We start from the raw sequence: 23,675 nt of genomic DNA, 5'->3' as shown, positions 1-23,675 counted from the left end.
AAGCAGCGATTCTGCTTCGTTTCCTTTTGGACAGTAGCTTGATGTCATCACCAAAGAGTTCCTCGCCGTTTAAAAACTAAACTTTTTCTTTCAAAGCAGCTATTGGTCAGTTCTTTTTTTTTTTTTTAAGAGAACAGGAAGGCTATGTTGGTTGCCTTTGCCAAAAATGGAGGAATCGAGGGACAAAAAAATTGTCCCTGAAAATTTCAGGTATCTTGATCAGCCCTGCTTCAGAAGCTTCATACTCTGGGATTAATTGGAGGTTTTAAAGCCTACATGAAAAAGAGAGTTAAATGAATTGCAGTGTGCCTGGTGCAGTTTCGACAAATTACATTCCAAAAGAATTGCTGTTCACACTTGAACTCGGGTTACCTTTGGTGGAGGTGGAGGTTTGCCTTTGTGAACTGGGAGGTGAGCGGGCTTTCTCTCTGGTGCCTGTAACAAAAATGTAGTTTAAATGTCGTTAGGCTTTTTTGTCTGAGCAGCTGCAGAATGTCCACAGACCTCAGCTGCTGCCACTCTTATCTCATGTATTTTACTATGGCATCTTCCTAGTGGAAAAGCTTGCGCTGAATTACATTAGTCTGTCCACATACAAGAAGGCACAATAATACAAACACACAAGGGGTACAGAGCTCCTGTTTCAGAAGACCACTAAGCTATTCTTAATGTTTAAATTCATCTGTATCAAGTATCCATGCTCAAATAGACTGCTTAGGAAGCTAAAGCTGATCACGTGCTCAAGATGTGTGTTGAGGAAAGCATCTCTAAAGACAGTGGGATTTGAATGTGTTTTTATAATCAAGCCACTATGTGGAGTTTTTAAATTATTTTATTATTTAGGCCTGATCCATTATCCCATATGCAGGCAGTACCATGCTGTTACGTTGCCCATGTGAATATGGCTTTTACACCCTTGGATCAGCTCAAATGCTGAGGTAGTGAATATTTGAGGGAGGCATTTTTGTTCAAGTAGGGTGCTTTGGGTTTATTAATGGCAAATATTCATATTCTTCTCACTTCCAAATTTATTTTAAGAATTAAAAAAAAAAGGAATAATAAAAATTGCGCATGAATGGAGATCCCCTCACAGGTGGCATCTTTATAGAGACTAACAGATCTCCACAATAGAGGGACCATTGCAGACATCTGTAGGAGCAAAGATGCTGGTCATTTGCATTGTGTTTACACCTGAAATCCCTGTGGTGGCTCCTTCCCTAAAGAATATGTGATTTGAATATCTGTGATTTTTGTTTTCAATCACAGTCAGAAACTGAACATTAATTGGCATCTGATAGTCATTTGCAACGCAGATGAAAGACACGAAAAGTTGCAGGGATATACTTACAAAAATCTCTTCCGTGTGAGAAGAGGTTGGTTTGGTAGAAGGAACAGGAGGTGGGGGACCTTTTGGCCTTACGACAGGCTGTAAAAGAAGAATATGTAAAACATACTGTTCCTATATACAGATTGCGTATGTGTGCATCCACATGTTCCCATGGGAACGTGCAGGCTTGTATAAAAAGTGCATTAATAAGGATAGAAGGATGCATTCACTTCAGAAGTAGGGATGCTTTAGGCTATCTGGCCCTGAGAGAACATGCAGGGCCTTATCTGGAGTGCAATGATTTCCCCAGCCTTTGGGATGAGATTGTCATTGAGGGTTTCCCACCATGGTGTGAACTGGTATGTGCTGTCTTCCCCAAAGCCAATGTGAAAGCAAAGAAATGCTCTAGAAGTACTTACGCTCTGGCGCTGTGGTTTGTTCTCCTGTGGTGGAGGTACAGGAAGGAGAAGTTTTTTATCATTCATCTGAAAACAGCGAATGGTTAAATCAGATGGAGCCCTTATCTTGTGCATTATCTTTGCATGCCCTTTACTGCAGGCAGGTTACTCGGGCACTTAGTGCCATGTCTTTCCCCACTCCCGCCCCATGCTGGGATTCACAGCACTGTCCCCTCAGCCCCAGCAAGTGTTTTGAAACCCGTGTGGAAGCGTAGCACACTTTGGCTGATGAGTTTTGATGTTTCAACTCCTCAGTTACAGTCCCAGAGACACTATAGCTGACCCAGCACCTCCCCACTCTTACCTTCTGGGCAGGTACCGCCAGGACAGGGTGTTCTCTGCGTCTTTGCTCTTGATCCACAAAGACTTGGTTTGTGGCTCCAGATCTCCTTCTGGTCTGGCAACTGTGCAAATATTACATGTGACTGTTAATCTTACCCTGACTGAAGTAAAACATCTTGCTGAAGTTGAATGCCTGCCTTACTCCTATTTCTGTGTTATATAACCATGTCCTTTCGTTATTTCGTTATTTCTCCCCCTTATTTTAATTATTTAGGATTAATCTTGAGAGCTAGAGTTTCAAGTCTTCAGTTTTCTCCCAACTATGGGATTTCTGAAACAGCTCAACAAAGGTCATGGATCAACTTTGGCTTTCCAGTGCCTAATTCCCTCCACCCCCCTTGAAAACCCCAGCTTGAAATCTATCCAGAAGTTGCTTGGCTTTAGGGTTTTTTTCCTCAAGGGGGGGGTAAGCATTTTACCTCCTCTTGAACACTCGGAAGCGGATAAGTAGCACTGCTGCAGTCGCTGTGACAGCGAGGACAATCAGCACACCAGCAACAATAGCGAAGCCTGTCAGGGAGAGAGAACACAAGTTGCTATTTCTTAAGAGATTCACTATTACTAAGCAGTTTCCCATCACAACCATTGGCAAAGTAATTTTTTTCACAAGGTCTAGCCCCACTATTGCTCAGGCTTGTGGCTGCTTCTCCTCTTGCCACGAATGCAAGATGGAAAGGAAAGTAGTCCTGCCATTTTTGCCATATTTGAAGACGGTGGTTATTGCCTGAGCTGTCTTTGGGCTAAACAAACGTAGCCCTTTCCATCCATCCTCAAAGATCACTTCATTGTTATTCCTCTCCTCTTTTCTCCAAGGGTGTTACCCAAAACTAGGTGCAGGCATTGTATACCAGGTAAAGCTTCACAATTTTCCTTCAACAAAGCTATTCTAAAGCTTCAACCAGGCCACGATGTTGAGAGCTGATGATGCTCCAGTGAGTGTGGAGAGAGGACAAAAATATTTAATAATAAAGGCTTCAAATTTTTTTTTTTCCCCAAACACATGGAAATGTGTTCACAAAGTATTTTCCCTCAGAGGTAGACCAGTTAAAGGCCAGCTCCATGCAGATGATAAAGAAACGAGCTTGCCTGCTTTCCTCACAGCAGAACCTCCACTCAAATATAAGGGAGCTAATACAGTGTGCTCGTTATCTCAGGATGGAGAAAGGAAAAGCTTGCTGCTCTAAATAATCTCCTGGGTGTATGACTTCTCTCAGGTTAGAAAGAAAAATAGCTTGCTCTAGTCATTCATACAAGCTGCAGCTGTGCAGAAATCAGAGACCTAGATGGGCAATATTTGCAAAGAAATGGTCTCCAGTGCAAGTTGGGGCTCTTTCCCCAGAGTTAAAGCAGCTTGTTTCAGCCAGCGGGTGACAGTACCCAGTGTGGCCATGCAGCACTTACTGGTAACAGCCGAGGAGCTGTCGCAGGTTGGTGGTGCCCATCCCTCTTCACACTGGCATTGCAATTCGTGGTCACACACCTGGGGGAGCACAAAGCCAGGAATAGCTTCAGGTTGGAAATGTGAGTGAAGCTGTGATGTTGTAAAGTGTTAGTGGCTCCGAATCAGGATCCTGATAAGCTTATTGGAGGTAGGGCTGGAAACCCCCTCTCGTTTTACTTGGACTAAAATTTAACATAGAAAGTAGCAGGTTTGGACTGTAAAGGAGAGGTCTGACTGTCTGCTGTTGTGTGCCTTTGGCAGGTGTTTCTGTGGTGGAAGCTGTAGTAGAAGGCGCAAAGCAGCAGAGTTGGTCTTTACACCTGCAGGTCTCTGACTGTTCAAATAAGATGAGCCCAATTATCTTCCCAAAACAGAAGCTGAGCTGAGAGAGAATAGCTGTGATACCGTGGCTCAGAGGCAGCACACAGAAGCTGTGTGTCTCCTGTCATCTCCTTAGCAAAAATATTGAGAGTGATCAGGTTAGACTTGCTTTTCTAAAAATACAGGAAGATTCTGACTCCATAGCTTAAGTCCCAATGACTTAAATACTGTCATCAATAAGGTCTGTATCTGATACACATAATTTTCTTGTAGGTTTTTTTTTTGGGGGTGGTGGTTTGTTAGCTTTTTAAAGTTAATAGCGTTGAGTACTCGTATCTTACAGCATGTCCAGAACACTTGGCTGAGCAGTTGGTTGATCTAAAGACATCTTCAGCATAGACACATTCTCCATTGCTGCACACCTGAAATGTACAGGGCAAATGTTACCAAAGTGATTTGTAGCTTTCAGAACATGCAGAGCTTGCACATTGTCGTGTAAAGTGATGAAGAGTAAAAGGAGGCATAGAAACAGGTCTGCAGATCACTTAAACCTAATTTAGGAGTTTGATTGTGGATATAATTTTTCATTCCACCTTTGGGTATTTTATAGCAAGGAGGAGTGACAAAGATGTACAGACATCACTGCTTTCCACTCCTCTTCAATCCTTCATGCTCCCCCCCTTCCCCTAAGTAGAAATACATCACAAAGAAATTGGAAATAGCACATCAGTTATGGAAATAATTAAAATAGTAATAGATGTATGATCTTTTAACCCTTCATACAAAGGTACATTTCTGTTGCCACTTAGATTTGTGTCAGTAAAAGATACTAAGACAGCAGTCAAGCGCAAGGAGATCAGAATGATAGCAGTTCCTGTTTGCTTTGCCTCCTAATCTGTGATCAATGTGAGGCAGAAGGTATGGCAAATCAGATCAGCAGAAGTTTAATGTCTGCTTCAGTCTTCCCTTTTAAAAATCTTTCTTGTTTGGTAAAAGAGCTAACAATATAAGCAAGACTGAAAGAGGGGAAAAATAAGGAGAAAAGCTATTCTCTACTAACCATCCCATTCCCGCACTTCGTTCCATTGAGAATCATCCCGGAGTCTACTCCTCCATTTCTAGGAAAACTTGCTTTGCAGGACTCGAAAGTCACCAGGCTCCCGTCCCGAGGCATCTCCTGCCCCTTAGCACAGAACAACTTTCCGCACATTATATCTCTGGAAGGAGAAAAAGAGCTGCTAGAACAATGATGTGGCACAATAAAACCATCTGAGCTGGTCGTTCCTCCAGCTTGAATTTGTTGGGGCCATTCAGGCACCCCCTGCCAAAAAAAAAAAAAAAAAAAGCTGCAGAAAGGAATTTTGATTTGTGGTGTTTTCAGGTCAGTTTGTGAGTAGAAGGTGGCAGGTTCTCAGTTCATCGTGAGCTTATTAGGCAGCCCACAGTAATTTGCAGAAATAAGTATTTAACTGACCTGTCCTCAACTTCTGAGGTTCACCTCAAGTTCAAACTCCCTATCCAAAAATCCTTTCCCTCTACTTACCTGCACATGCATGCACACACACACGCGGTCATCCATACATATCTATGTACACACTTGCTCTTTCTCAGACTGATCTCAAGATTTGGAAACTATTTTTCTTAGCATTGTCTTTACCACAATATTCAAACTCAAGAAGCAGAAGGGATATGTGGACATATGTGCCATCTAAAATAGTGCACTCTTTGCTTCTGCCTCTTAATTGGAATAGGAGTGGTCTCTCTTCCCAAATCCCAGCAGATTCTGTAACACAGTGCTTACTTTTTTTTACACGGGACGTGACTACCTTTTTCTTTTTTGCAGTATCCATAATATACCCCTTTCTCGTTCATCCGGTAACAGGACGCTGCACCGTCAGTAGCCTCTGTGAAAGAGGAAAATGCAGTGGGATTAGAGTAGGTTCTCTGCCTGTGAAAAATGAGAATCTTCAGTTTCCTTTCCTTATTTAAGAAATGGCCTTTCCCAATTAACTTGCCCATGGGCATAAATTACTCTCTCTGGCACTTCACACATTAATTCTGCAATGTTATTGTGTGCACACAGCAGAACCGGTCCTGCGCATTCTCTCTCTGGCAGTACAAACCGATAGACCTTGCTTAGGAGAAGGGACGTAGAACTGGAGATGGTTTAGGACTGAGAAGAGGCTAAGCCACCACACATCTTCAGAAACATAATGGCATGCTAAATTTGGACATTAATTTGAAATACAGACATTTCCTCTTCCTGTCAAGCAAAGAATACTCTCTCAGCTCCATGCCGAAGTTATCTTAAAAGCATTGTGCAAAGGAGAAATACACTTACCACTTCCCATTTCTCTAGAAATACACTGCATTGTATGCTCTGAGTGTTGGCTCACATGATTATTATCACTTACAGTGTAAATACAAAAGTAGTAATAATAAAGTGTATGCTACAAACAACTCGTTTATACAGACATGCTGTTCCTGATTTACAAAAGGCCTTTGATGACTTGCTAGCAGACGAAGCCTACCTCTGCCTCTCTCCTTTGACCTAGGCAACCTTATTTTTCAACGCCAACTTGTACTCACGTGGTCCAAAAGCGGCTTTGCACTGGTTTTCTCGGGTGGGACAGTTTCCCATGTAGCAATAGCCTTCGCCGTAGTTGCAGGGATGTCCATTCACACGGAATCGATCCGCTGGGCAATTCGCAGAAAAGCCGGTGCACATCTCAGCTAGGTCGCAGTCATCCTTAACTGGTCGGCAAACAGCTCCTGATTTTTTATACTGAAGGGAGAGCACAATACCACCCTTAACGCAAGTGCTCCTCCGTGCCAGTTAAAAATCACAGTGAACTAGAGGGCTAAATTAGGGGAGACAAATCCCCTCCTCACTGTCCAAGTTACATGAGGGGGCAGATCAGTAACAAATTTACAGTTGTTTTTGTCAATTGACGGGATTTTTGCCTGGTTGTGCCGCAGCTTTTCTTTCCAGGAGAAAATGGGTAATCACAATGCTCGTTTCTCCGGGATGTTGAAATATTGAGTGAATGGATAGTTGTGGTGTAGTTTGGGATGGACAGAGTGCACTTGTCACTACAGTGCTATGTCATTTCTGATTTATCATGGGCAAAAAAAACCCCAAAACCCCTGGAAAATATGAGAAGCCAGAGATGAAAAGGAGTCTTACTTGGCAGTTTTCGCAGCACTCTCCGTGTGCGCACATGGAACCTGCTGTCAGTTTGCACGTCTCGGGGTCGCAGCAGTCATTTGTGCACTCCTGTGAGAGAATCAGCAGTGAGAGCTCTGGTACACGGCATCAGGGGTTGGTCCCCTCTGCACGGGGTTCTCAGCGAACCGTCCCGTACTCGGTTACCAAGGGAGGGCAGGATATCTTGGACCTGCACTTTGCTTTGCTGACAACCATTTTCACTAGAAGCCGTGCCAGCCATTGTGAGGGAGCACATAAAGAACACAAAGTGTGTTTGGTTATGAAAGTGCTGTTAGAAGCTGCGCAGGAAACTTGCTTATTTCTGCTGGGATGGTTTCGTATGTACGACTTTTCCCCATTCTCAGTTCCTCTGACAACACTGCGTGACAAACCATGCAGATGTCTTCCTCTACATTCCGCACATGATAACCACAGTTTCTACAGAAATATTTCAGCTAGCTTTGAACTGGCTACTTTGGAAACTAACAGAAACCAGGTACTCAATAACCTAAATAAAACTCTTTGCCTCTTCCAAGTATTATTTTATTCCCGGTTATGCAGATACCTCAGGAGTACCACAGTCGCATTCCTCTCCTTTTTCCACAAAGCCGTTTCCGCAGGATGGAGGTGCTATGATGCTGCTTATATCTGGGATGTTGGTTAAGCATCTTGGCATGTCACTCAACATGTATTTCTCAAAACTTTGGAGGCTGCAAGAGCTGAATTTCTTGGGGACGATAGCGCTGTATTGAGAAAGCCGGAGGATTTACGTTAGCATCAGCATAGGCAGGGAAAGGCAATACTCTTTATACGAGAAATGAAACAAATGACCATCCTCCAAACTATTGGGTGCATCCATTTTTCTGTATATATATACAAATTAATAAATGCAATGGTTATCTCCTACTTATAGCAGAAAAAAAAGCTGGAAACAAACAGGACAGAACAAATTAATGTACTAAATGTAAATGCTGCATGTAATAAATCCCCCATCTCAAAGACTTAAGCCTCGTCTACACAATTTGTGCCTGGATGCTTCAGGCAGTAGGAGTTTCCCACTGGGCTGTCCAGCAGAGGCTCAGGGTGTTTGACTAGAGATGAAAATTGAAGTAAATTCAACAGGTGTTTATTGAAGGTGCAAAACAACAAAACTAGACTTTAGGTAAATTTGGGGCAAGCTCTGTCATCTGAGACACCACAGCAATTTCATTCTGTTGTAATTGTAGGGAAAAAATGATTTATGGTTGAATGAGGTGGCCACCACCACACACGCAAAGCTGATGTTATCCAAAAGGCACTAAAGTTTGGTTTGGTGTTTGTTGGGTTTTTCTTGCAGGGAGGGGTGGTGTATCTACCTCGGAATATCTTAGAGGGGCTTGGAATTTCTTCATTTTCTGTTCTTTTTGTATAATTTGAATGGAATAATCTCAGTGGATGAAAATAATTACTACTCCATTTTGGAAACTGGCAGCTTATCCAAAGCCCGTCTTGAACTGCCCTGTGCGTTAATGCCCTCGCCTCTTTATCCAAACTCCTACCTGACGGTATCTGTCATGATACAGACTTTCTCACTACATGTGCAGGCGTCAGTGTCGTGACTCATTCCGAGGTTGTGTCCCATCTCGTGTGCCATGGTAGCTGCAACTGCGATTTCGTTTCTGTTATGGTCCTGTAGAGGTAAAACCAGGCTATTATTTCTGTGAGTATTGTAGAACAAGTAGGAATACTAGAGAAGGCATGTGGCAAAGAAATAGGACAATTGTTCTTCAAGTGAAATTATCCTCACTGCTACATAAGGATTGATATGTTGTTCAATCCATGAATGTGTCTGTTCCACAGTTTATGCTGGATTATATTATAATAGCACTGAGATGATACCACTAATGAACATGAATAAATTGGTATAATTAGTTTTTAAATAAACATGAGGAAGTTAGGCTGCCAAGTAACAACTGAGTGTTAAGGGGAACTAAACATCTGAAACTCTTCATCCTCTTTCTGGATAACTGTCTCTGTGCTTAGGGTAATTATGTGGGTGCGATATAGTTATTATTCATTGCATCAAGGTAGATGTTGTGTACAGTGTTGAACGTGCACGGAAAGGAAAGGCAGATGCTGTGCTCCGTCTTCACTCTTAGCTTGGTGTTTTCTGCTGCTTTGTGGGAGAGAGAAAAGGAAAAGTGCCGCTCTTTTGCGTGAAGTCCAGGTGTATAAACAGCAGATGGTAGTGGAAGCGCATGAAGCACGAGACATGGCGTACTGGTGATGCTTTTCCAGCGTGGCATTGCAAATCACGTTGCTGCAAAAATGCATCCCCCCACCTTGAAAAGCATTTTTGTTTTCCAGTCCTCCTAGGGTTTCCTTATGGTGTGGGAAAGCTGGAATTTCACGTGCGTTGTTCCTCTCACCAACAAACCCGGCACAACAGCTGAATTACAGGTGTTGTTGGTAAAGTTTTGGGTCTGTGCTCCTGTTCAGGCTGAAGTTTAAGCGCAGTAGTTTAGGCAGCTGTAATGAAGTGGCCAAACTGATGATGTGCATTATGACAGTCAGAACCAGGGAACCTTAAGGTAGAGGCACAAAATTACTGATTTTTCTCCTTTCACTCTGTTGGAGCCTGGTACTCCAAACACAGGTGTCAGTTTGATGTTGGCATTTAGATAACACATATACCATGCTTCATGTGTGTTTTCTTTACCTTCTGCATTTCACTTAAAATATCTCTCTGTGAATTTCTACAGTCTAATAAAATAATGATATGAACCAGACAGAACTGAAACAGTTGTATGCCAAATAATTTGCATAAATGTTCTTTGCTGGTTGAGTAAAAAACATAGAAAAGCCTTTAAGAAATAAAATAAAAATAAATCAGACCTGAATAATACCTGCAGAATATGCATCGCTGCATATGGATTTCAGGAAGGCTAATCCAATCGTTGTCCCCTCAAAGTCGTAGCCTCTGTAAGGAAGGGAAAGGCAGAGTGAAATGCAAGAAAGTGACCGGGAACGAGACCTGAAATCAAGTCTGCCTTATTAACCAGGCTGAAGGCTTTAAGCATATACTCATTTCCAGCTCCCGGATTTAATACAATGTTTGAGGACAAACTTAAGATCACCGCAAATCAGAAAACAATTGAATGCGCTTTTCATCTTGAATTTTTACTTAAGTTGTGTTGCAGTTCATCATACTCAAAGCATCTGTTTGAGTGCATAGAGCTTGATGAAGTGCTCTAAATGTCGCAAAGTGCTTGGATGAATCAGGGCCATTGAACACGAGCCAGAATAGCAAAGTGAGCACTGGTTTAGTTTGGCAACGTGCGTTTCCCAGACATTAAACTTCGTGTCAGGGCTCCTCGGGTTGTTAGACTGCACTGCAGTCTTCGGGACACTCAACTGTGCTGTGACCAGAGCAGGGAAGAGGAGAGACTGAGATGTAACAAAAATTTACGTTGCCTGGTTTTGCAGGGATTATGATAGAAAGATTAGCAAGATTATTACTTGCTACGTCCTAGCAAGTAATCGCGCAAGTAATCGCGCTCCATGAGGAAAATAAAGCAAGGAAAGAGAGCCTACAATTATGTTTTTGTCCTCAAATTAGTACAATCTGGAAAGTGTGAAATCCGGTTGGTATAGATGGTGTCTCTGATGGGTTGGTGACCAATTTTTAAAGCACAAATTCCTTTAACTTACTTGGAAATGCAAATAGGAAACATAATGATACACACGTGATTAGCTGAGCGTTGTCATTTTTCTTCCTCTTTAATAAATCTGATAGACGCCACTTTGAGAAACTGTCGAGAGTGAATCCTGCAGCACGGCTCAGGAGGCATTTGTCACCATCTGTCCAAATTTCTAGGCCAATTAAAGCCACGTAGATATTGATGGCCTTATAAACCTGCAGCAGAGAAACAGCATTGCTGTAAAAATGAAGGACGTTATGAAGACTTCTGAAACACTTATCCTGGTAATTGGCTCACGTTCGTTGCTTGCAATATATAGTCCACTCCAGACCTGATAGAAGCTTTTCTGCACTTTGAAGTTGCAACAAAAAGTTGAAGAGACAAAACATGAAATCTTATTTTCCCCCACGTTTAAACCAACTATAAAAAATGGTTTTAAAATACCTGAAAAAGCTTAAAATTCTTTAAAATACTTGAAAATTCCAGCAGTATTTTGGAAGAAGTTTGACTTGCAAAAGAAATCAAGAATCAAAAATCAGTTCATTCTTTTTGAAGGATTTCAATCATTGCCTTTAAAAGCTCTTCAGAAAATACAGTATAAATCTTTAACAATAACTGAATTTATAGAAATCTCATATCTGAGCACAAAGAACAGGATAATATGGACAGATGTGTTTAAATTTGTTTCCTAAATTACAATGAAGTTCAGTTTTCATTCTTTCCTATGTGCGATAGTGAAAATTAATGATAAAAATGATAAATAACTTCAATTTCACTTTGCTGTATTTCCTCTTACCGTGTTGATGTAATTGACTATTCCAAATATCCTTTCTCTTATAGTTTTAACATCTTCCTCATACTTCTTGTACTAAAAAAGTAAATATAGTACGTTAGGAAAAGGAGAGGAAAAAAGTGATTTGTCAGAAAAGAAATATCCCACAGAAGACTGCCTTGCAAACCACACCATACCCAGTCTACTTACTAGCTTTTCAATGTACTATTTTATCATACAGTGTATTTCAAGATCAGGCCCTTTTCAAATGCGTATCTCTGTGTAGGGTGCGGAAGAAGACAGGCACCGCGCGGTGTTTGCTCAATTCTCATCATCTCCAGGTGGGGTTTTCAAAATCAATCGGTGTTAAAATCCTATTCCTAGCTGAAGTCAGGGGTAACACACAGCGTAGCGCTGTAATTGTAGTAGGAGCCCGGGCATACGAGTGGTACCTACTTTGGAAAGCCCACCTCTGGCTGGCCAAAGGAGAAAAAAATCATTTCGATACTCACCAAAGTATTGTCTGCAACTATGTAAACTTCCAGATACTTCTTTGCTTTCAGGTATGCTTTAATCTAAAGAAAAGACACATTTAAATGACTTCTAAGGCCTGCTTCAGTCTCAGCCTTCCCAATTTCAAACCCATGTATTAGTTATGAGGGTATTTCTTTAGCCAAGCCGTTTAGAATTGGACTGCCTTCTTTTAAAGCAACAAAAGGTAGACCAGGTATTAAAATGATTATTAGAATGATGAAAGGTAGACTCGATATTCAGAAGTATTTAGATGTTGAAACATGTCCATGGGTACCTATTGGTACATGCAGGAGGGCTTAATTCAGGTGGTGACGCTGAAATCTCAGATCTGTGAGAGTTTTGCACTGGTTTTTAAGTTCTGATTATGCTTCACTGTTTGCGATCGCTTCTTTTCTGGGGGTGCCACCAGACAAAGTGGGACTTGTGCTATTCACAGAGTTCTCCTACAGCAGCAGTTTCTTTTCTGACATGTACTTACTGGTGTGTTGCTTAAGTAGGTACTTACTTCTGGACTGTTGCTGGATTTGAAGATGTCACTGATGGGGTCATTTGAATCTGCTTCCCAGGTATTATTGATTAGACCACAGGTTTTTATGGACTTTTGTTCCAGGTCCTCATACTTATAGACTGCATGTTCATCTCTGTCTGAGGTTCCCAAGGGTTCAATGAGGTACTTCTGACCGTGGCTCTCAAAATATCCACTAAGAAAATTAGTTAGACTGTGATCTTTTGGATCCACAGGACTGAGTCAAGATAGCAACATTATCCCTAACAGCATTTAGCCCAGGCGTACAGACCGTTGCATGCAGTGACGCAATGGAACAGTTTGGCAGCGTGCAGGCAAAGCGTACAACAGTTTAAAAGCAGAAATCAATTGTGAGATTTGGCTGGTCAGCGAAGTCTCTGAGTAGGAGACTCTCCGTCAAAAAGAAACCGGTTTAGAAATGAACTGGATTTAAACTTTAGGGTTTTGCGCTAACAGGTGATTGAGAAGTGAATTTCAGTTCAGTGGGGAATTCAAGGGTTTATTTTCATCTTTAATTGAGATGAAAAGCTGAAATATTGAAAGGAATTAAGAGTTTTGAATAATTTGAGCAGCAAATGTCAAAATAAGCATTCTGTGTTAACATGTAAACTTGACAAGATATGCAAGAAGTGTTCACAAAGTCTAGGTTTTTGCAAAACCCCACTAACCATTGGGAAAACGTTCTGCTGCAGCTTCTCAAACTCAACAGCCATCCTCTTGCCTTTTTGTGTTATACTACTGTGCCTTCAGTGGTTAGAAATGAACAGATTCTCTTAACTGAGCTTTTAATACAAAAGTTTGAACTTCCTGACCCTGTAGCTGCTGTAGCACTGAAAATAACGGAGCTTTCTTTTGAAGTGTCAGTGGAGCTTCCTACTGCTCAGAAGCATCAACCCTAAATGTTTATTGTAAGCACCACCAAATGCTGTGATTTATGACCGGATCTAATATGGAATTAGTCATATAAATTTATTGATGTAGATGTTTCTTTAGCTTTCATTTTATAAACTCTGAAACTGAAGTAGAAATATAGCTTTTTATTCCTCCCTTTTTTCACTTTTTTTGGTAAACTAGTTTCCTTGTAAGCATGAATAAAAGATAACACCACTTATTTACATCCTGATTATTTTTATATTGGAAGATTTATCCTCATAGAGTATGCATATGCTGCCATTGGTGCCCTTTGGGAACAAAACCGCCCTCTTACCTTAGACCTTTGCAAGCACTGATGCTTGCTATGGAGCCAGCATCATTCTGAACATAACCTTCATAATAACAGTGATCCTGTTTAGAAAGAAAAAATACATTGTCAAATTGGGCCATGCCTCGTTGACTGCAATGAATTGGCCTAGATCCAGTGATTTCAGAGGACAAACTACACTAGCTACAAGCTACAACAAACTACACTGTCTGGGGAAATCCCCCATTAGAGGAGAATCTTAAACTGAAAAAAGCTGGTGACCATTTCAGTGTTTGCTACGGTAGCATTATCGTTATCCTTCAACATAGAGTGACCAGATTGTGACAAATCCAGGCATGGAGGGCTCTGGTCAGTACGCAACAGCACATGAAAATAAGAATATGAATATTCACTGCTCAAAATTAAGCATATACTGAGGTGCTCTGATGAATTAAGTTCCGTACCAAATGTTTTTATTGTGGCCAAATTTCAAGGAAACATCCTTTGATATTAACCCAACAATTAAATGCATTAACTTCAATGAGATTAAAATTGCATGTATTATATTAAAACATATGATTAAGGGAAAAATTTTCACGACTTAATTGACTTAAGGATCTAAGGTCTAATGAACACTTTTGTGTTCAAAGAGACTTCAAAGTCACTGAGGTATTGTGGAAAATTTTACTCATAGCCTTTTCCTTAATAGATGTCTTAAGAGAGTCCTATAACAGTATTCAACCTTTTGTTTTCTCATGGATGTTTGGTTTCACTTTACCATTTATTTGTCTTCCTCCCATCACAACGTGCCAGCTTTCTTACAGTGAAAAAGACATCAACAAAGTGAAAATTAGTAGAGAAAGAAGTGGAGAACTATTTTCCATCTTTTGAGGATACAAGAGAAACCACTCCTGAGATCAGAATAAAGTATTCACAATGTAGGTATTCCTATTTCAGTGAACTGCACAGGTAGGCCTGTGAGATTGTCTTTAACCAGGCGTAGGTGCTGTTTGCTTTTCACAGGATCCACTCAGGGGGTGAAAGTAATTGGAGCAATCAGAAATAGCATCTTTTTTTTTTCCACAAAAAAACCCCACAACCCAAACCAACCAGAATTCTTTATGCACATCTGTTTCACTCAAGACCCTCCTGTTCCTGCTAATCGCTCCATGACAAAGAATATTAGGCTTTGTGTTCCAATTTACATGCGTTAAAACACATAGCATGCCATTGGACAAAAAGCTTCAGGTGAGAGCTTTGTTGAAGATAAGACCCATGAGTGCACAGTTAATTAAAAAATATCTTTAGTGACTTCCTTTGTGTCTGGATCTGAATAACTGATTTGTCATGGCTCAGAGAAACCACCTGGGGTAACCTGCAATGCATTTGCTGTGAGCGTGGGTGGTAACACGAGCCAGTGAGGAAATGTGACTTTATCTGAATCGGTGATCTCACTGAGATTAGGGTGTAAAAGCCCGTCACAGAGTTGCACAGAATGAGCACAGTCAGGAGGGCAAAGTCGGGAGGTAAGGTAGTGGGATGGCCCCGGCTCCACTCCCTTTCCCGACAAAAGAGAGAAATTCAGCTCAGATAACGTGTTGCTCAGCCACTAAGGTGAAAAGTGGTCATCTTTTTGAAAGACAAACTGATTCTTAGCAGGTGTAAATCAGCGGGGCTCTGCCACAGTCAAGAGTCACATCTTCCCCATCCCTTCAGAGGCATCCTAAATTACAGTGCTTAGAACCTTGATTTAAAATCTTTTCTTTCTGCCTGATATGGACTATTATTTTATGGACCCATGAATCTCATACAGACCTCCTCAAACTGCAAGTACGAGGGAAGGAAACCTTTTTTCATTACCTTGATCTGAGGACTTGTTGTTATTTGTTGACCATCATCAGAATAAACTGTTTCGGTGTAGTCTCTAGCTAATAGGTGCCTGCAAAGAGTCAAGGGCAATTATTATTCAAAAGAAGTTGTAGTCATCTATAAATGAGGCAATTGCATAACACACAAAGTATGTGGGGAATTCAAATGATTACTCAGGTTTATTAGTAGTATTGAAAAACCAGGAAAGCAAAGCTGCTGGGTGGGGAATTCTGCCTGTTGGTAATCCTTACTCAAACAAAGAGACATTTCTAGAATAAGAGGACTTTATTACTTATTTCATTGGAATAAATTAATCTCCTAGTAGATCTGAAAGTAAACATATAATTACATATGCATACATATTACATATTGGTCCTGGTTTTGGCCTCCAATTTGTGTAGACATTTCTCAACACCCCACAGTGCGTGTGAAATGGTACTCTTCTGTTCTCTTCCCAGTTCAGCCCCAGGGGTTATAAACAGCAAACATCTGGGTCAGTGGGAAAGCTGCCTCATCTCTTTCAGATGTGCTCGTGCATAACATGTATGTATGTACTGATAGGATGAGGGGGAATGGCTTCAAACTGGAAGAAGGTAGCTTTAGATTAGATACTGGGAAGAAATGTTTCCCTGTGCGGGCGGTGATCCCCTGGGGCAGGTTGCCCCGAGAAGCTGTGGCTGCCCCATCCCTGGAGGTGTTCAAGGCCAGGTTGGACGGGGCTTGGAGCAACCTGGGCTGGAGGGAGGTGGCCCTGCCCAGGGCAGGGGGTGGCACTGGGTGGGCTTCAAGGTCCCTTCCAACCCAAACCATTCTATGTGTGCATGTACACACACTAAGAGATTCTGTGTGGAGATCACACTAACACATTTGTCCAATCTTGCTCACAGCTTTTTTATAACTTTGCTCGTGCAAGTTCTCATCTTTGTAACCATTATGTCTGAACTTGCTTTTTCCTTTCTGTCTAAATAAAACTCTATTTCTGTACACATATGTGTTCCTGAACCTTCAAAGGAGGACATCATGACTATGGAATAAATTACTGTATTTCTGCTACCGGTGGGAAAGGTGCCTTTGGGTTTCTTGTTAACATAGACAGTTGTGAGTTGCTGTGGAAGGCCAGACCCTGCAAGGCTCTGTGCGCTCGGGCTCTTGTGCAGCACAGCTCTAAGCAGATGCTTATACAGCCCTGGCTTAAATGTACTTACAGCTAGCAGCAAAGCAAGTCTACGTTCCATCTGTTTGGGCAGCTACCCCAAACTGCCGCAGTCCCATTTCTTTTTAAAGAGTGGAATTTAGTGTCATATAATTTCCCGCATTCCCTCTCCAAATATTTAGATTAGATTAAAACAGGGGCAAACAGTTAATTATAGTCTATATTTAACATGAACTGACGATAGTACTATTGTATTTACACAGCCATCAGAAAAGTACCTATTAAAGCAGATTTGTTTGATCCTATGTTAAATATTATGGTGGAGCCAGCAAGCAGAAAATCCCAACTGTGCTTTAGTTGTGTTGCTCTGTACGGATTTGGAGTTTTCTTTGTATGCCTTGTTCTGTAAGAAAGCCTGCTGCTTTGCTGTACCCTCTGCGTGGCCTGTTTAATTGCTGTTAATCTCTTCAGCCAAGGAGGCAAGCTCTCCTCGCTTTGAATTTCCAGAAAGCGTTTTGTCAATGAGGGTATATATTAAAAGCCCAACAGCAGTAGTGTTAAGGAAGGGAGTGTTGGAAGCCAAATTATTGAAGATTATCCCATCTTATTACTATTTTCCATTTTTGGCCAAGACAGCCCATTTCATGGATATTTCTCTTGTTCTTCTCTGTAGTTTCTACCAGCGTAGACAAATAAATATAGCCCATAGACTATTATCCATGGACACAGAAAACTTGTGCAGTCATATGAAAGTATTAAACATTCAGTGGGTTTAGCCATTTAGGAAATAAATGGGAGAACACAGCAGTACAGGCAAATCATTCCATCATGGTAATGTCATATTGCTGTGTAGTTATTTCACATTACCAAAGTAGGACATGATGCTTTCTCTCCCCTCTTCTTCTCTCATTGGAGTGGAATGGTTGTATTTCCCAAAATACCTCTCTTACAGGAACCTAAGTCCTGTTTCTTTGTATCCTGAATGCCCCGCAGAGCCGTTTACAGTGAGGAATAATGCTCATCGAAAAAGTTGAACTGGACCTACTTGTTTTTTTGTAGGTGCAGTATGACTTCCTCTCCATTGGCTTTGATTCCATACTCCATTGTGTCATCGTATTTTGTCTGTAAACAGATTTAAGTGTTAGAATATGGACTGTTACAATTTCTGGCCTCACTATGAGCTGGCTGTTACTGAGTTGCCAACTTCATTCTTTTCCTCCTCTGCCCACCAAAAATAGGTGTTCTGGCAGTTACAGGATAAGCAGGAGGTTGCTCTGTTTCATACTTTTTAATTGGAGGAAAAATTTAACTTTGCAACTGTATTTCTACAGTCATAAGCACATGCCCTGCATATTCAGGAAAGTGCTGAAGCGGATACTTAAATTCAAACATTTTTATAACTCTCTTGAACTATGTAAGAGCCCTGCTTAGTTTTAAAGCTTCGGTTTAATTTACTTCAGATGAAAACATCTGAGTAGTATCAAACCCTACATCTTTGCAGAAATACAAGAGCAGGAGACTCACTGATGGCACCCAGGGACTTCACTGCCCACTGAGCACACCTCACAGCCTGTCTTTAGCAGATGTGAGATCACTCTTGCAGGTTTTCTCTTTCATTTCATTTTGCAAGACCAAGCGTCTGGCTCCAAATTCCCTTACTCTTGAAAACCAAGCGTGCTCTGATTCCAGAGGACTTTCCCCATCTCCCAGAAAAAGGAAAAAAAACCCAACAATGTCATCTCTTTTAATACCTCTTTGTTTCTTTCTACATCTCTCTTATGTACTGTGTGCAATTTCTGTGGATAAACTATTTCATATTGCTCAACTCCAGGTAATTTCTTCCTTGGGCTCCCTAGGGAGAAACAGATGTATATTTATGAAAACACAGTATTAACTTATTAAACACCATATTTCATGTCTGTCAAGACTGATTCTTTTGGGCCATATAGTCATTCATCTGTTGCACCGCTCTTTTCTCATGTATTCTGTGCGCTGGCTCTGGCATGTGCTCATCTGTTCTGCTAAGCAGTTGCCCCCCTTGTGACCGAACACAGCCTGGATTTGTTACAGCCTGGATTTCAGACGAGTTGACGTACCTGGCTGTTTCCAGGTGTCAAAATATTATATGCAATTCACTTCGGATTTCTTTCCCCAGCACCAATCAGCAGTTTTGGGTATCAACACGCTAGACAAGCGATGCAAGGTATGACTTTTGCCTTCACATTTAGCAGGTGACATGCATGAATTTATACGGTTCTGTGAAATTAGTCATCTCCAGACCTTATCACATGATGACATACAAGTTAAGACTGCCTCTAGATAAGCAAATGAACTTGTACAGTTCACTACAAGTCTGGACCAAGCCTAGATTTCTGCTTTAGAAAGCTTTTCAGCTGCTCTTCTCACGTAAATACTTGTGACGGTGCTTTAATAGATACCGTCTTGAGTCAGATTGCGGAGTGTTACGTACTTGTGACAGCAGAAAGACTGGGGAAGGCATTTGGAGAAGGCTAGGTAAAATAACAGGAGATAGGCAGGAAAATAGGAAAATCTTGAAGGTGGTAAGGAATCCTGATGATTCCTTAACTTGTATAACCCTTTTTACTGGTTTTACTTGCGTGTTGTGTGTCTGCAGTGGCTATAAAGAACTTGTTGAGGAAATACCGTGCTGATGAAAAGTGTTTCTTTTTGGTTTCTGCTTCTGAGCCTGAGCAAATCTTGACAAAAGCTAATTTGTGGCATGACTTGCAGGGGTGGTCCACACACGTTACATCATTTGAAGTTCATAATAACAGCTGGTGTACAGCATGTGAGAAAACAGGGTCGTACAAGGGATGTGTTAGTTTCCAACTAGGCAACAGCAGGTTTTACATGCCTCCAAAGCTCTTTAATCTCCTACAAAAGGTCATTTCACCTGAATGGGCAAATTTTTGAGGGCTCAACGCTAGGCACAACAGCCCGTATTTGGTAAAAGATAGAAACCCCAAACCACAAACAACAAAGGGAGAGTGCAACTCCCGCTTTAATTGTCTGCCTCAAGGTCAGATTTTTATAAGAGCAGGGCATCCAATTACTGTAATTTTCTGTATCTGGAACAACAGAGTACATCCTCATGCAAATTGTTCCAGTAAAATAAACAGATTAATTCTTCATAACTGGTTTATTTGATTAAACCCTTTCCAAAAATAATTGCAGAATAAACTTGGCTGTATCTTGACAGAGCTGAGTGCTGTCGAGAAAGGCATGATGGTATAATGGTAATAAGTCCTAAGAGGTGATCTTACATCAGCTGAGCCATTACACAGTCCGCAGTAGCCGTCCACGCACATGCCGTTACCAAATACCAAGTGCAAGTTTGTTACTGTAATTTACAGTGATGTTTTATATTTTATTTTAAGCAACGAATTATGTTTACTTTAAAAATATCTTTTGCTTTGCAGACTTAGTCTTTCCATGAGCTTAAAGGACGTTCTTACGCAACGATCACAGTAATATTTTAGGCCTCTCAGAACAGAGTTGTGTCCTTCAATTTGATCCATGCACTCTGGGTTGCAGACTCTTTACACGGGCGGCTGTAGCCCAGATGATTCAAGTTTAGGCTAGATTTGAATGGAGACTCAGAACTAAACTTGTCCTTTTCCTGCACTGTGATACAAACAGCATTTTGAGGAAAATGGGTTAGTTTTGTTCTGGAACAGATCGTTTCTTAGAGGTACTTTTTCTAATCAACTCAGTATATTGTCTTTGTCTTTCTTCAGGCATTGTCTTTAGTCAGTAGCTTAAAGGAGGAAAGAAATTCCTTGGGCTTTGTACAACAGCTAGAAAAAGTGCTACTAAGGAACACATAATTATGTACTTTTCCAAGAGCGTAAACCAGGAAGAAAAATCATTAGTGAGGATTTAATTGACAATGAAGGTTGGGTTTTGTCAAGAAACAAAATATGACACCTTAAGCATTAGTGCTGTACATGCTTTCAGATACTCTGTGCAACTAATGAAACCATAAAGATACCTGTCTGAACACAAGTTAGATCTCTAAATATGTAGATAAACCCTGTGCATGCTTGTGCATGCCAAGCTCTGAAAAAATCTGTTCCCTGTTGACACTAATTGAAAGAAACAATGCATGTGGAAAAAAAAGTGTGGTCTGTTAAGGTTAAGTCATACAAATACTCATAACCTGAAGTATCATGCAGATAATGAGGGTGCTATTTTAATTCGGGTAATATCATTAATTGAATTCAAATAAAAGTCTTTTCTGTTACGGCCAAAATGCTGTCAGTTTAATAAGTTGTCCCAATTGGATAAATTGTCCTCTCACTTGCAGGGAAAGTACTTTCTTAATTGTCTCACAAAACTAACCAGTTCTGGGTCTTTAGGCAATCTCTGGCCAGTTTTAACACAAGTAAATAACTCTCTAACTAGAGAGTTTTAGATAGTTGCTTTGAACAGAAAGAGAAAAAAGCAAACATCCCTAACTTCAGCAATACCTTTTTCCCTACGGCTTTAATTCACTGTTCTTCCGTATTATCTACATGTTAATAATTAAAATTTCATAAAAGCTATACAAAGTTATCCATAGCAACCACTGATAAAGGATTAAAAGAAAGCAAAACCAAAAAAACCTCTACCTTGTTGAAGAAAATGTAGCAAAACAACAGAAACAAGAAGTAGGTTAGTCATCTCCGTTGCGCTTGCCTAGCAGTGGTCTCCGCGATCTGGGAAAGTTCTGGTTCCCAGGCTGTCTGCTTTCAGCAGCCCTCTCTTGTGCAGTGAATGAGAGGGAGTGAGTTGTTCAGCTTTATTCTTGCTCCTATATGAGGAAGTGTTTACTAAAGGTGTTGCACAATTTTCAAGTCACAGAGTGTTACAGCAAGCGGAAGTTCCTGCTGGTTAGTTAATGTCACACGAATTGTGATATATTGATTACTTCTTTGAAATAAGTTCCCTAGAACTGTTCATCAGGAAAAATATAAATAAATAAATACATAAAGAGGGAGACTGGAGTCGTCCTAATGTTGTCTTTTTATGGTCTGGCTGGTGAAAAGCTGCAGTAGGAACAGTGGGTACTACTGATGGCTCAAGGAATGGGAAAGTTCTTAAGAGATTTAGGGTAGCGCAGGTACACGGGGCTGGTGTTAAAGATGTGTCTCAGTTCTTGCTGCTGCCCATTTAGTCTCTACGGAAGGGAAGGGCTTAGAGCACCAAAGGTACATGTAATTCTGTATCTGTGAATCATATCTACAGTATAAACACTGAATAGGTCCTTTTCTGCCCCTTCTATCTGTATTAGTAATGTTTGCTTGAGGTTCATGTGATAATGTCTAACTAAAAGGGGATGCAGGCAAGTGAGCAGTCAAGGTGATATCTGTCAAATAATATTCTAAAATTTATGCTAGAAACTTACCACATTGACTTAGCCAGTTGTAATAAAATAGTACTATGCACTTCTTAGTGCCGCAGCTATCAATGTAGAGCTGCTTTATAGAAGTTTAACTTTTCACATGTTAGAACAGGTATTACAGAGTACATAGAAGTGGAATGGAGTGTGCTCTATACAGCAGTATGTGAATATAAATTTATATTAGCAATACACATTGCGCAGTAATCTATATTAATTTATTACATTCATTTATAAATAAATAAATATATCTACAGGAGAGTTTTTACTGCTATAGCTGACAAAAGTTCCCACTTCTAATATAAGTGTTATTGGATAACTATTTCTGTCTTGGATATGTGTTGAAAAGTTCTGATTTTTTGAACATTGAAATCTGAAATTGTCAATTCAAACTTTCCCCTTAGATTTTGCTACATCTCCAGACATTCTGGGACAGGTTGGCAGCTACCAACAAATGGGCTCTGAGCTTTCTTTAAGGATAGAATTAATAACAATTTATGCACAATGCTGATTGCAGTAATCAACTTAGGTGTAGAACAGGCAATTTAACAGTAAAACTTGATTCTAAGACAAGAACCCGATTATCCGTGTGACTTTATTTTGCTTAGCCATTTACAGTGATACAAAGTGATTTTAAAATGGATGTCAAATGCTGCTGATCAGAAGCGGGAGAGCTTCATACCGCTTTGCGTTGCTTTGCAGCGGTGCCCGTGATGGAGGCGGAGTGCAGAATAAGTTCCCCTCATCCCCCGGGAGAGCGGCGCACCCCAGGTGTGGGGCTGTGCCTTCACTTGCTCTTAGGGATGCTGGGCTGCATGCACACCCAAACCCTTTCTGCAGCTTTTCTTGCCATTAGGTCTTGGGTCTTCCTTCGGCATTTGCGTTTTATGGATCGTTTATTCTCGTCTGTTGAAGGGTATGCTCCACTTTGGCAGCGGCAGGACATTTTTACAGGGGATATGGAAGGGTAAAATATTCCTTCACAGGAGTAGGTGTAGACCAGACGCGTTGTCTGCCCTCCAAGCTTGCTCTGAGATGTGCTAGTGCAAACGCTGTCCTCTTCCTGAGTAATGTTGGGCTTGAACGGTCTCTGCAAGTGTTTGAGCGCCATTGGAGCGGGATTTAGTGGCAGGAACTAGCAGAGAGAGCAGAAGGGCATCTGTCTGCCAGAGTCCTAATAACTACCCTCAAACCTCTTCTCCACTGTTGGACCAGAACCTGGGAGTTCTGCTGAGCTGCAGCCATGTTATCATAACTCGGGTCAATACTAATCTCCTACCTGCTGTTATAACAACCCTAATTTTAGCTAGCACTGTGCTCTGACAAAGGACACCTTTCTCACCCTTCTAGATGGATCTTCTGTCCCCTCCGAGTGCCTCTGGAGCTGAGCCTTCCCAGGACAGAGCGGCAACCTGACACTCCTGGGACAGGAATGCTTTTTTGGTAGCGACTTCTTTGGGACA

The 23,675-nt window shown here is 41.1% G+C and overlaps 1 protein-coding gene across 1 annotated transcript; it reads right to left on the bottom strand.

Moving 5' to 3' along the window:
* Positions 1-239: 239 nt before the first annotated feature.
* On the bottom strand, positions 240-21,494 carry LOC104285652 (zinc metalloproteinase-disintegrin-like NaMP). Its single transcript, XM_009884122.1, has 24 exons — positions 21,443-21,494; positions 18,563-18,663; positions 17,857-17,933; positions 15,650-15,728; positions 13,817-13,893; positions 12,589-12,784; positions 12,062-12,124; positions 11,574-11,645; positions 10,823-10,992; positions 9,972-10,056; positions 8,636-8,766; positions 7,663-7,840; positions 7,077-7,166; positions 6,479-6,674; positions 5,691-5,793; positions 4,950-5,106; positions 4,231-4,311; positions 3,529-3,607; positions 2,547-2,637; positions 2,090-2,189; positions 1,747-1,812; positions 1,349-1,426; positions 373-435; positions 240-272 (listed from the first exon to the last, which is right to left on the bottom strand). Exons 1-24 carry the CDS (start codon positions 21,492-21,494, stop codon positions 240-242), a joined length of 2,418 nt encoding a protein of 805 aa, XP_009882424.1.
* Between the last annotated feature and the right edge of the window lie 2,181 nt (positions 21,495-23,675).

Source organism: Charadrius vociferus, unplaced genomic scaffold, assembly GCF_000708025.1.
Source record: "Charadrius vociferus isolate BGI_N301 unplaced genomic scaffold, ASM70802v2 scaffold384, whole genome shotgun sequence".
NCBI lineage: Eukaryota > Metazoa > Chordata > Aves > Charadriiformes > Charadriidae > Charadrius > Charadrius vociferus.
This window is presented reverse-complemented; position numbering and strand designations above follow the sequence as displayed.

Excerpts from the sequence above, each read along its gene's own strand:
- LOC104285652 (XM_009884122.1), bottom strand. The coding sequence starts at position 21,494 with ATGACTAACCTACTTCTTGTTTCTGTTGTTTTGCTACATTTTCTTCAA. Across the intron at positions 4,312-4,949 it reads CGAAGTGCGGGAATGGGATG|GTGTGCAGCAATGGAGAATG; the intron begins GTTAGTAGAGAA and ends TGTACATTTCAG. Across the intron at positions 1,813-2,089 it reads TGGCGGTACCTGCCCAGAAG|ATGAATGATAAAAAACTTCT; the intron begins GTAAGAGTGGGG and ends CGCTGTTTTCAG.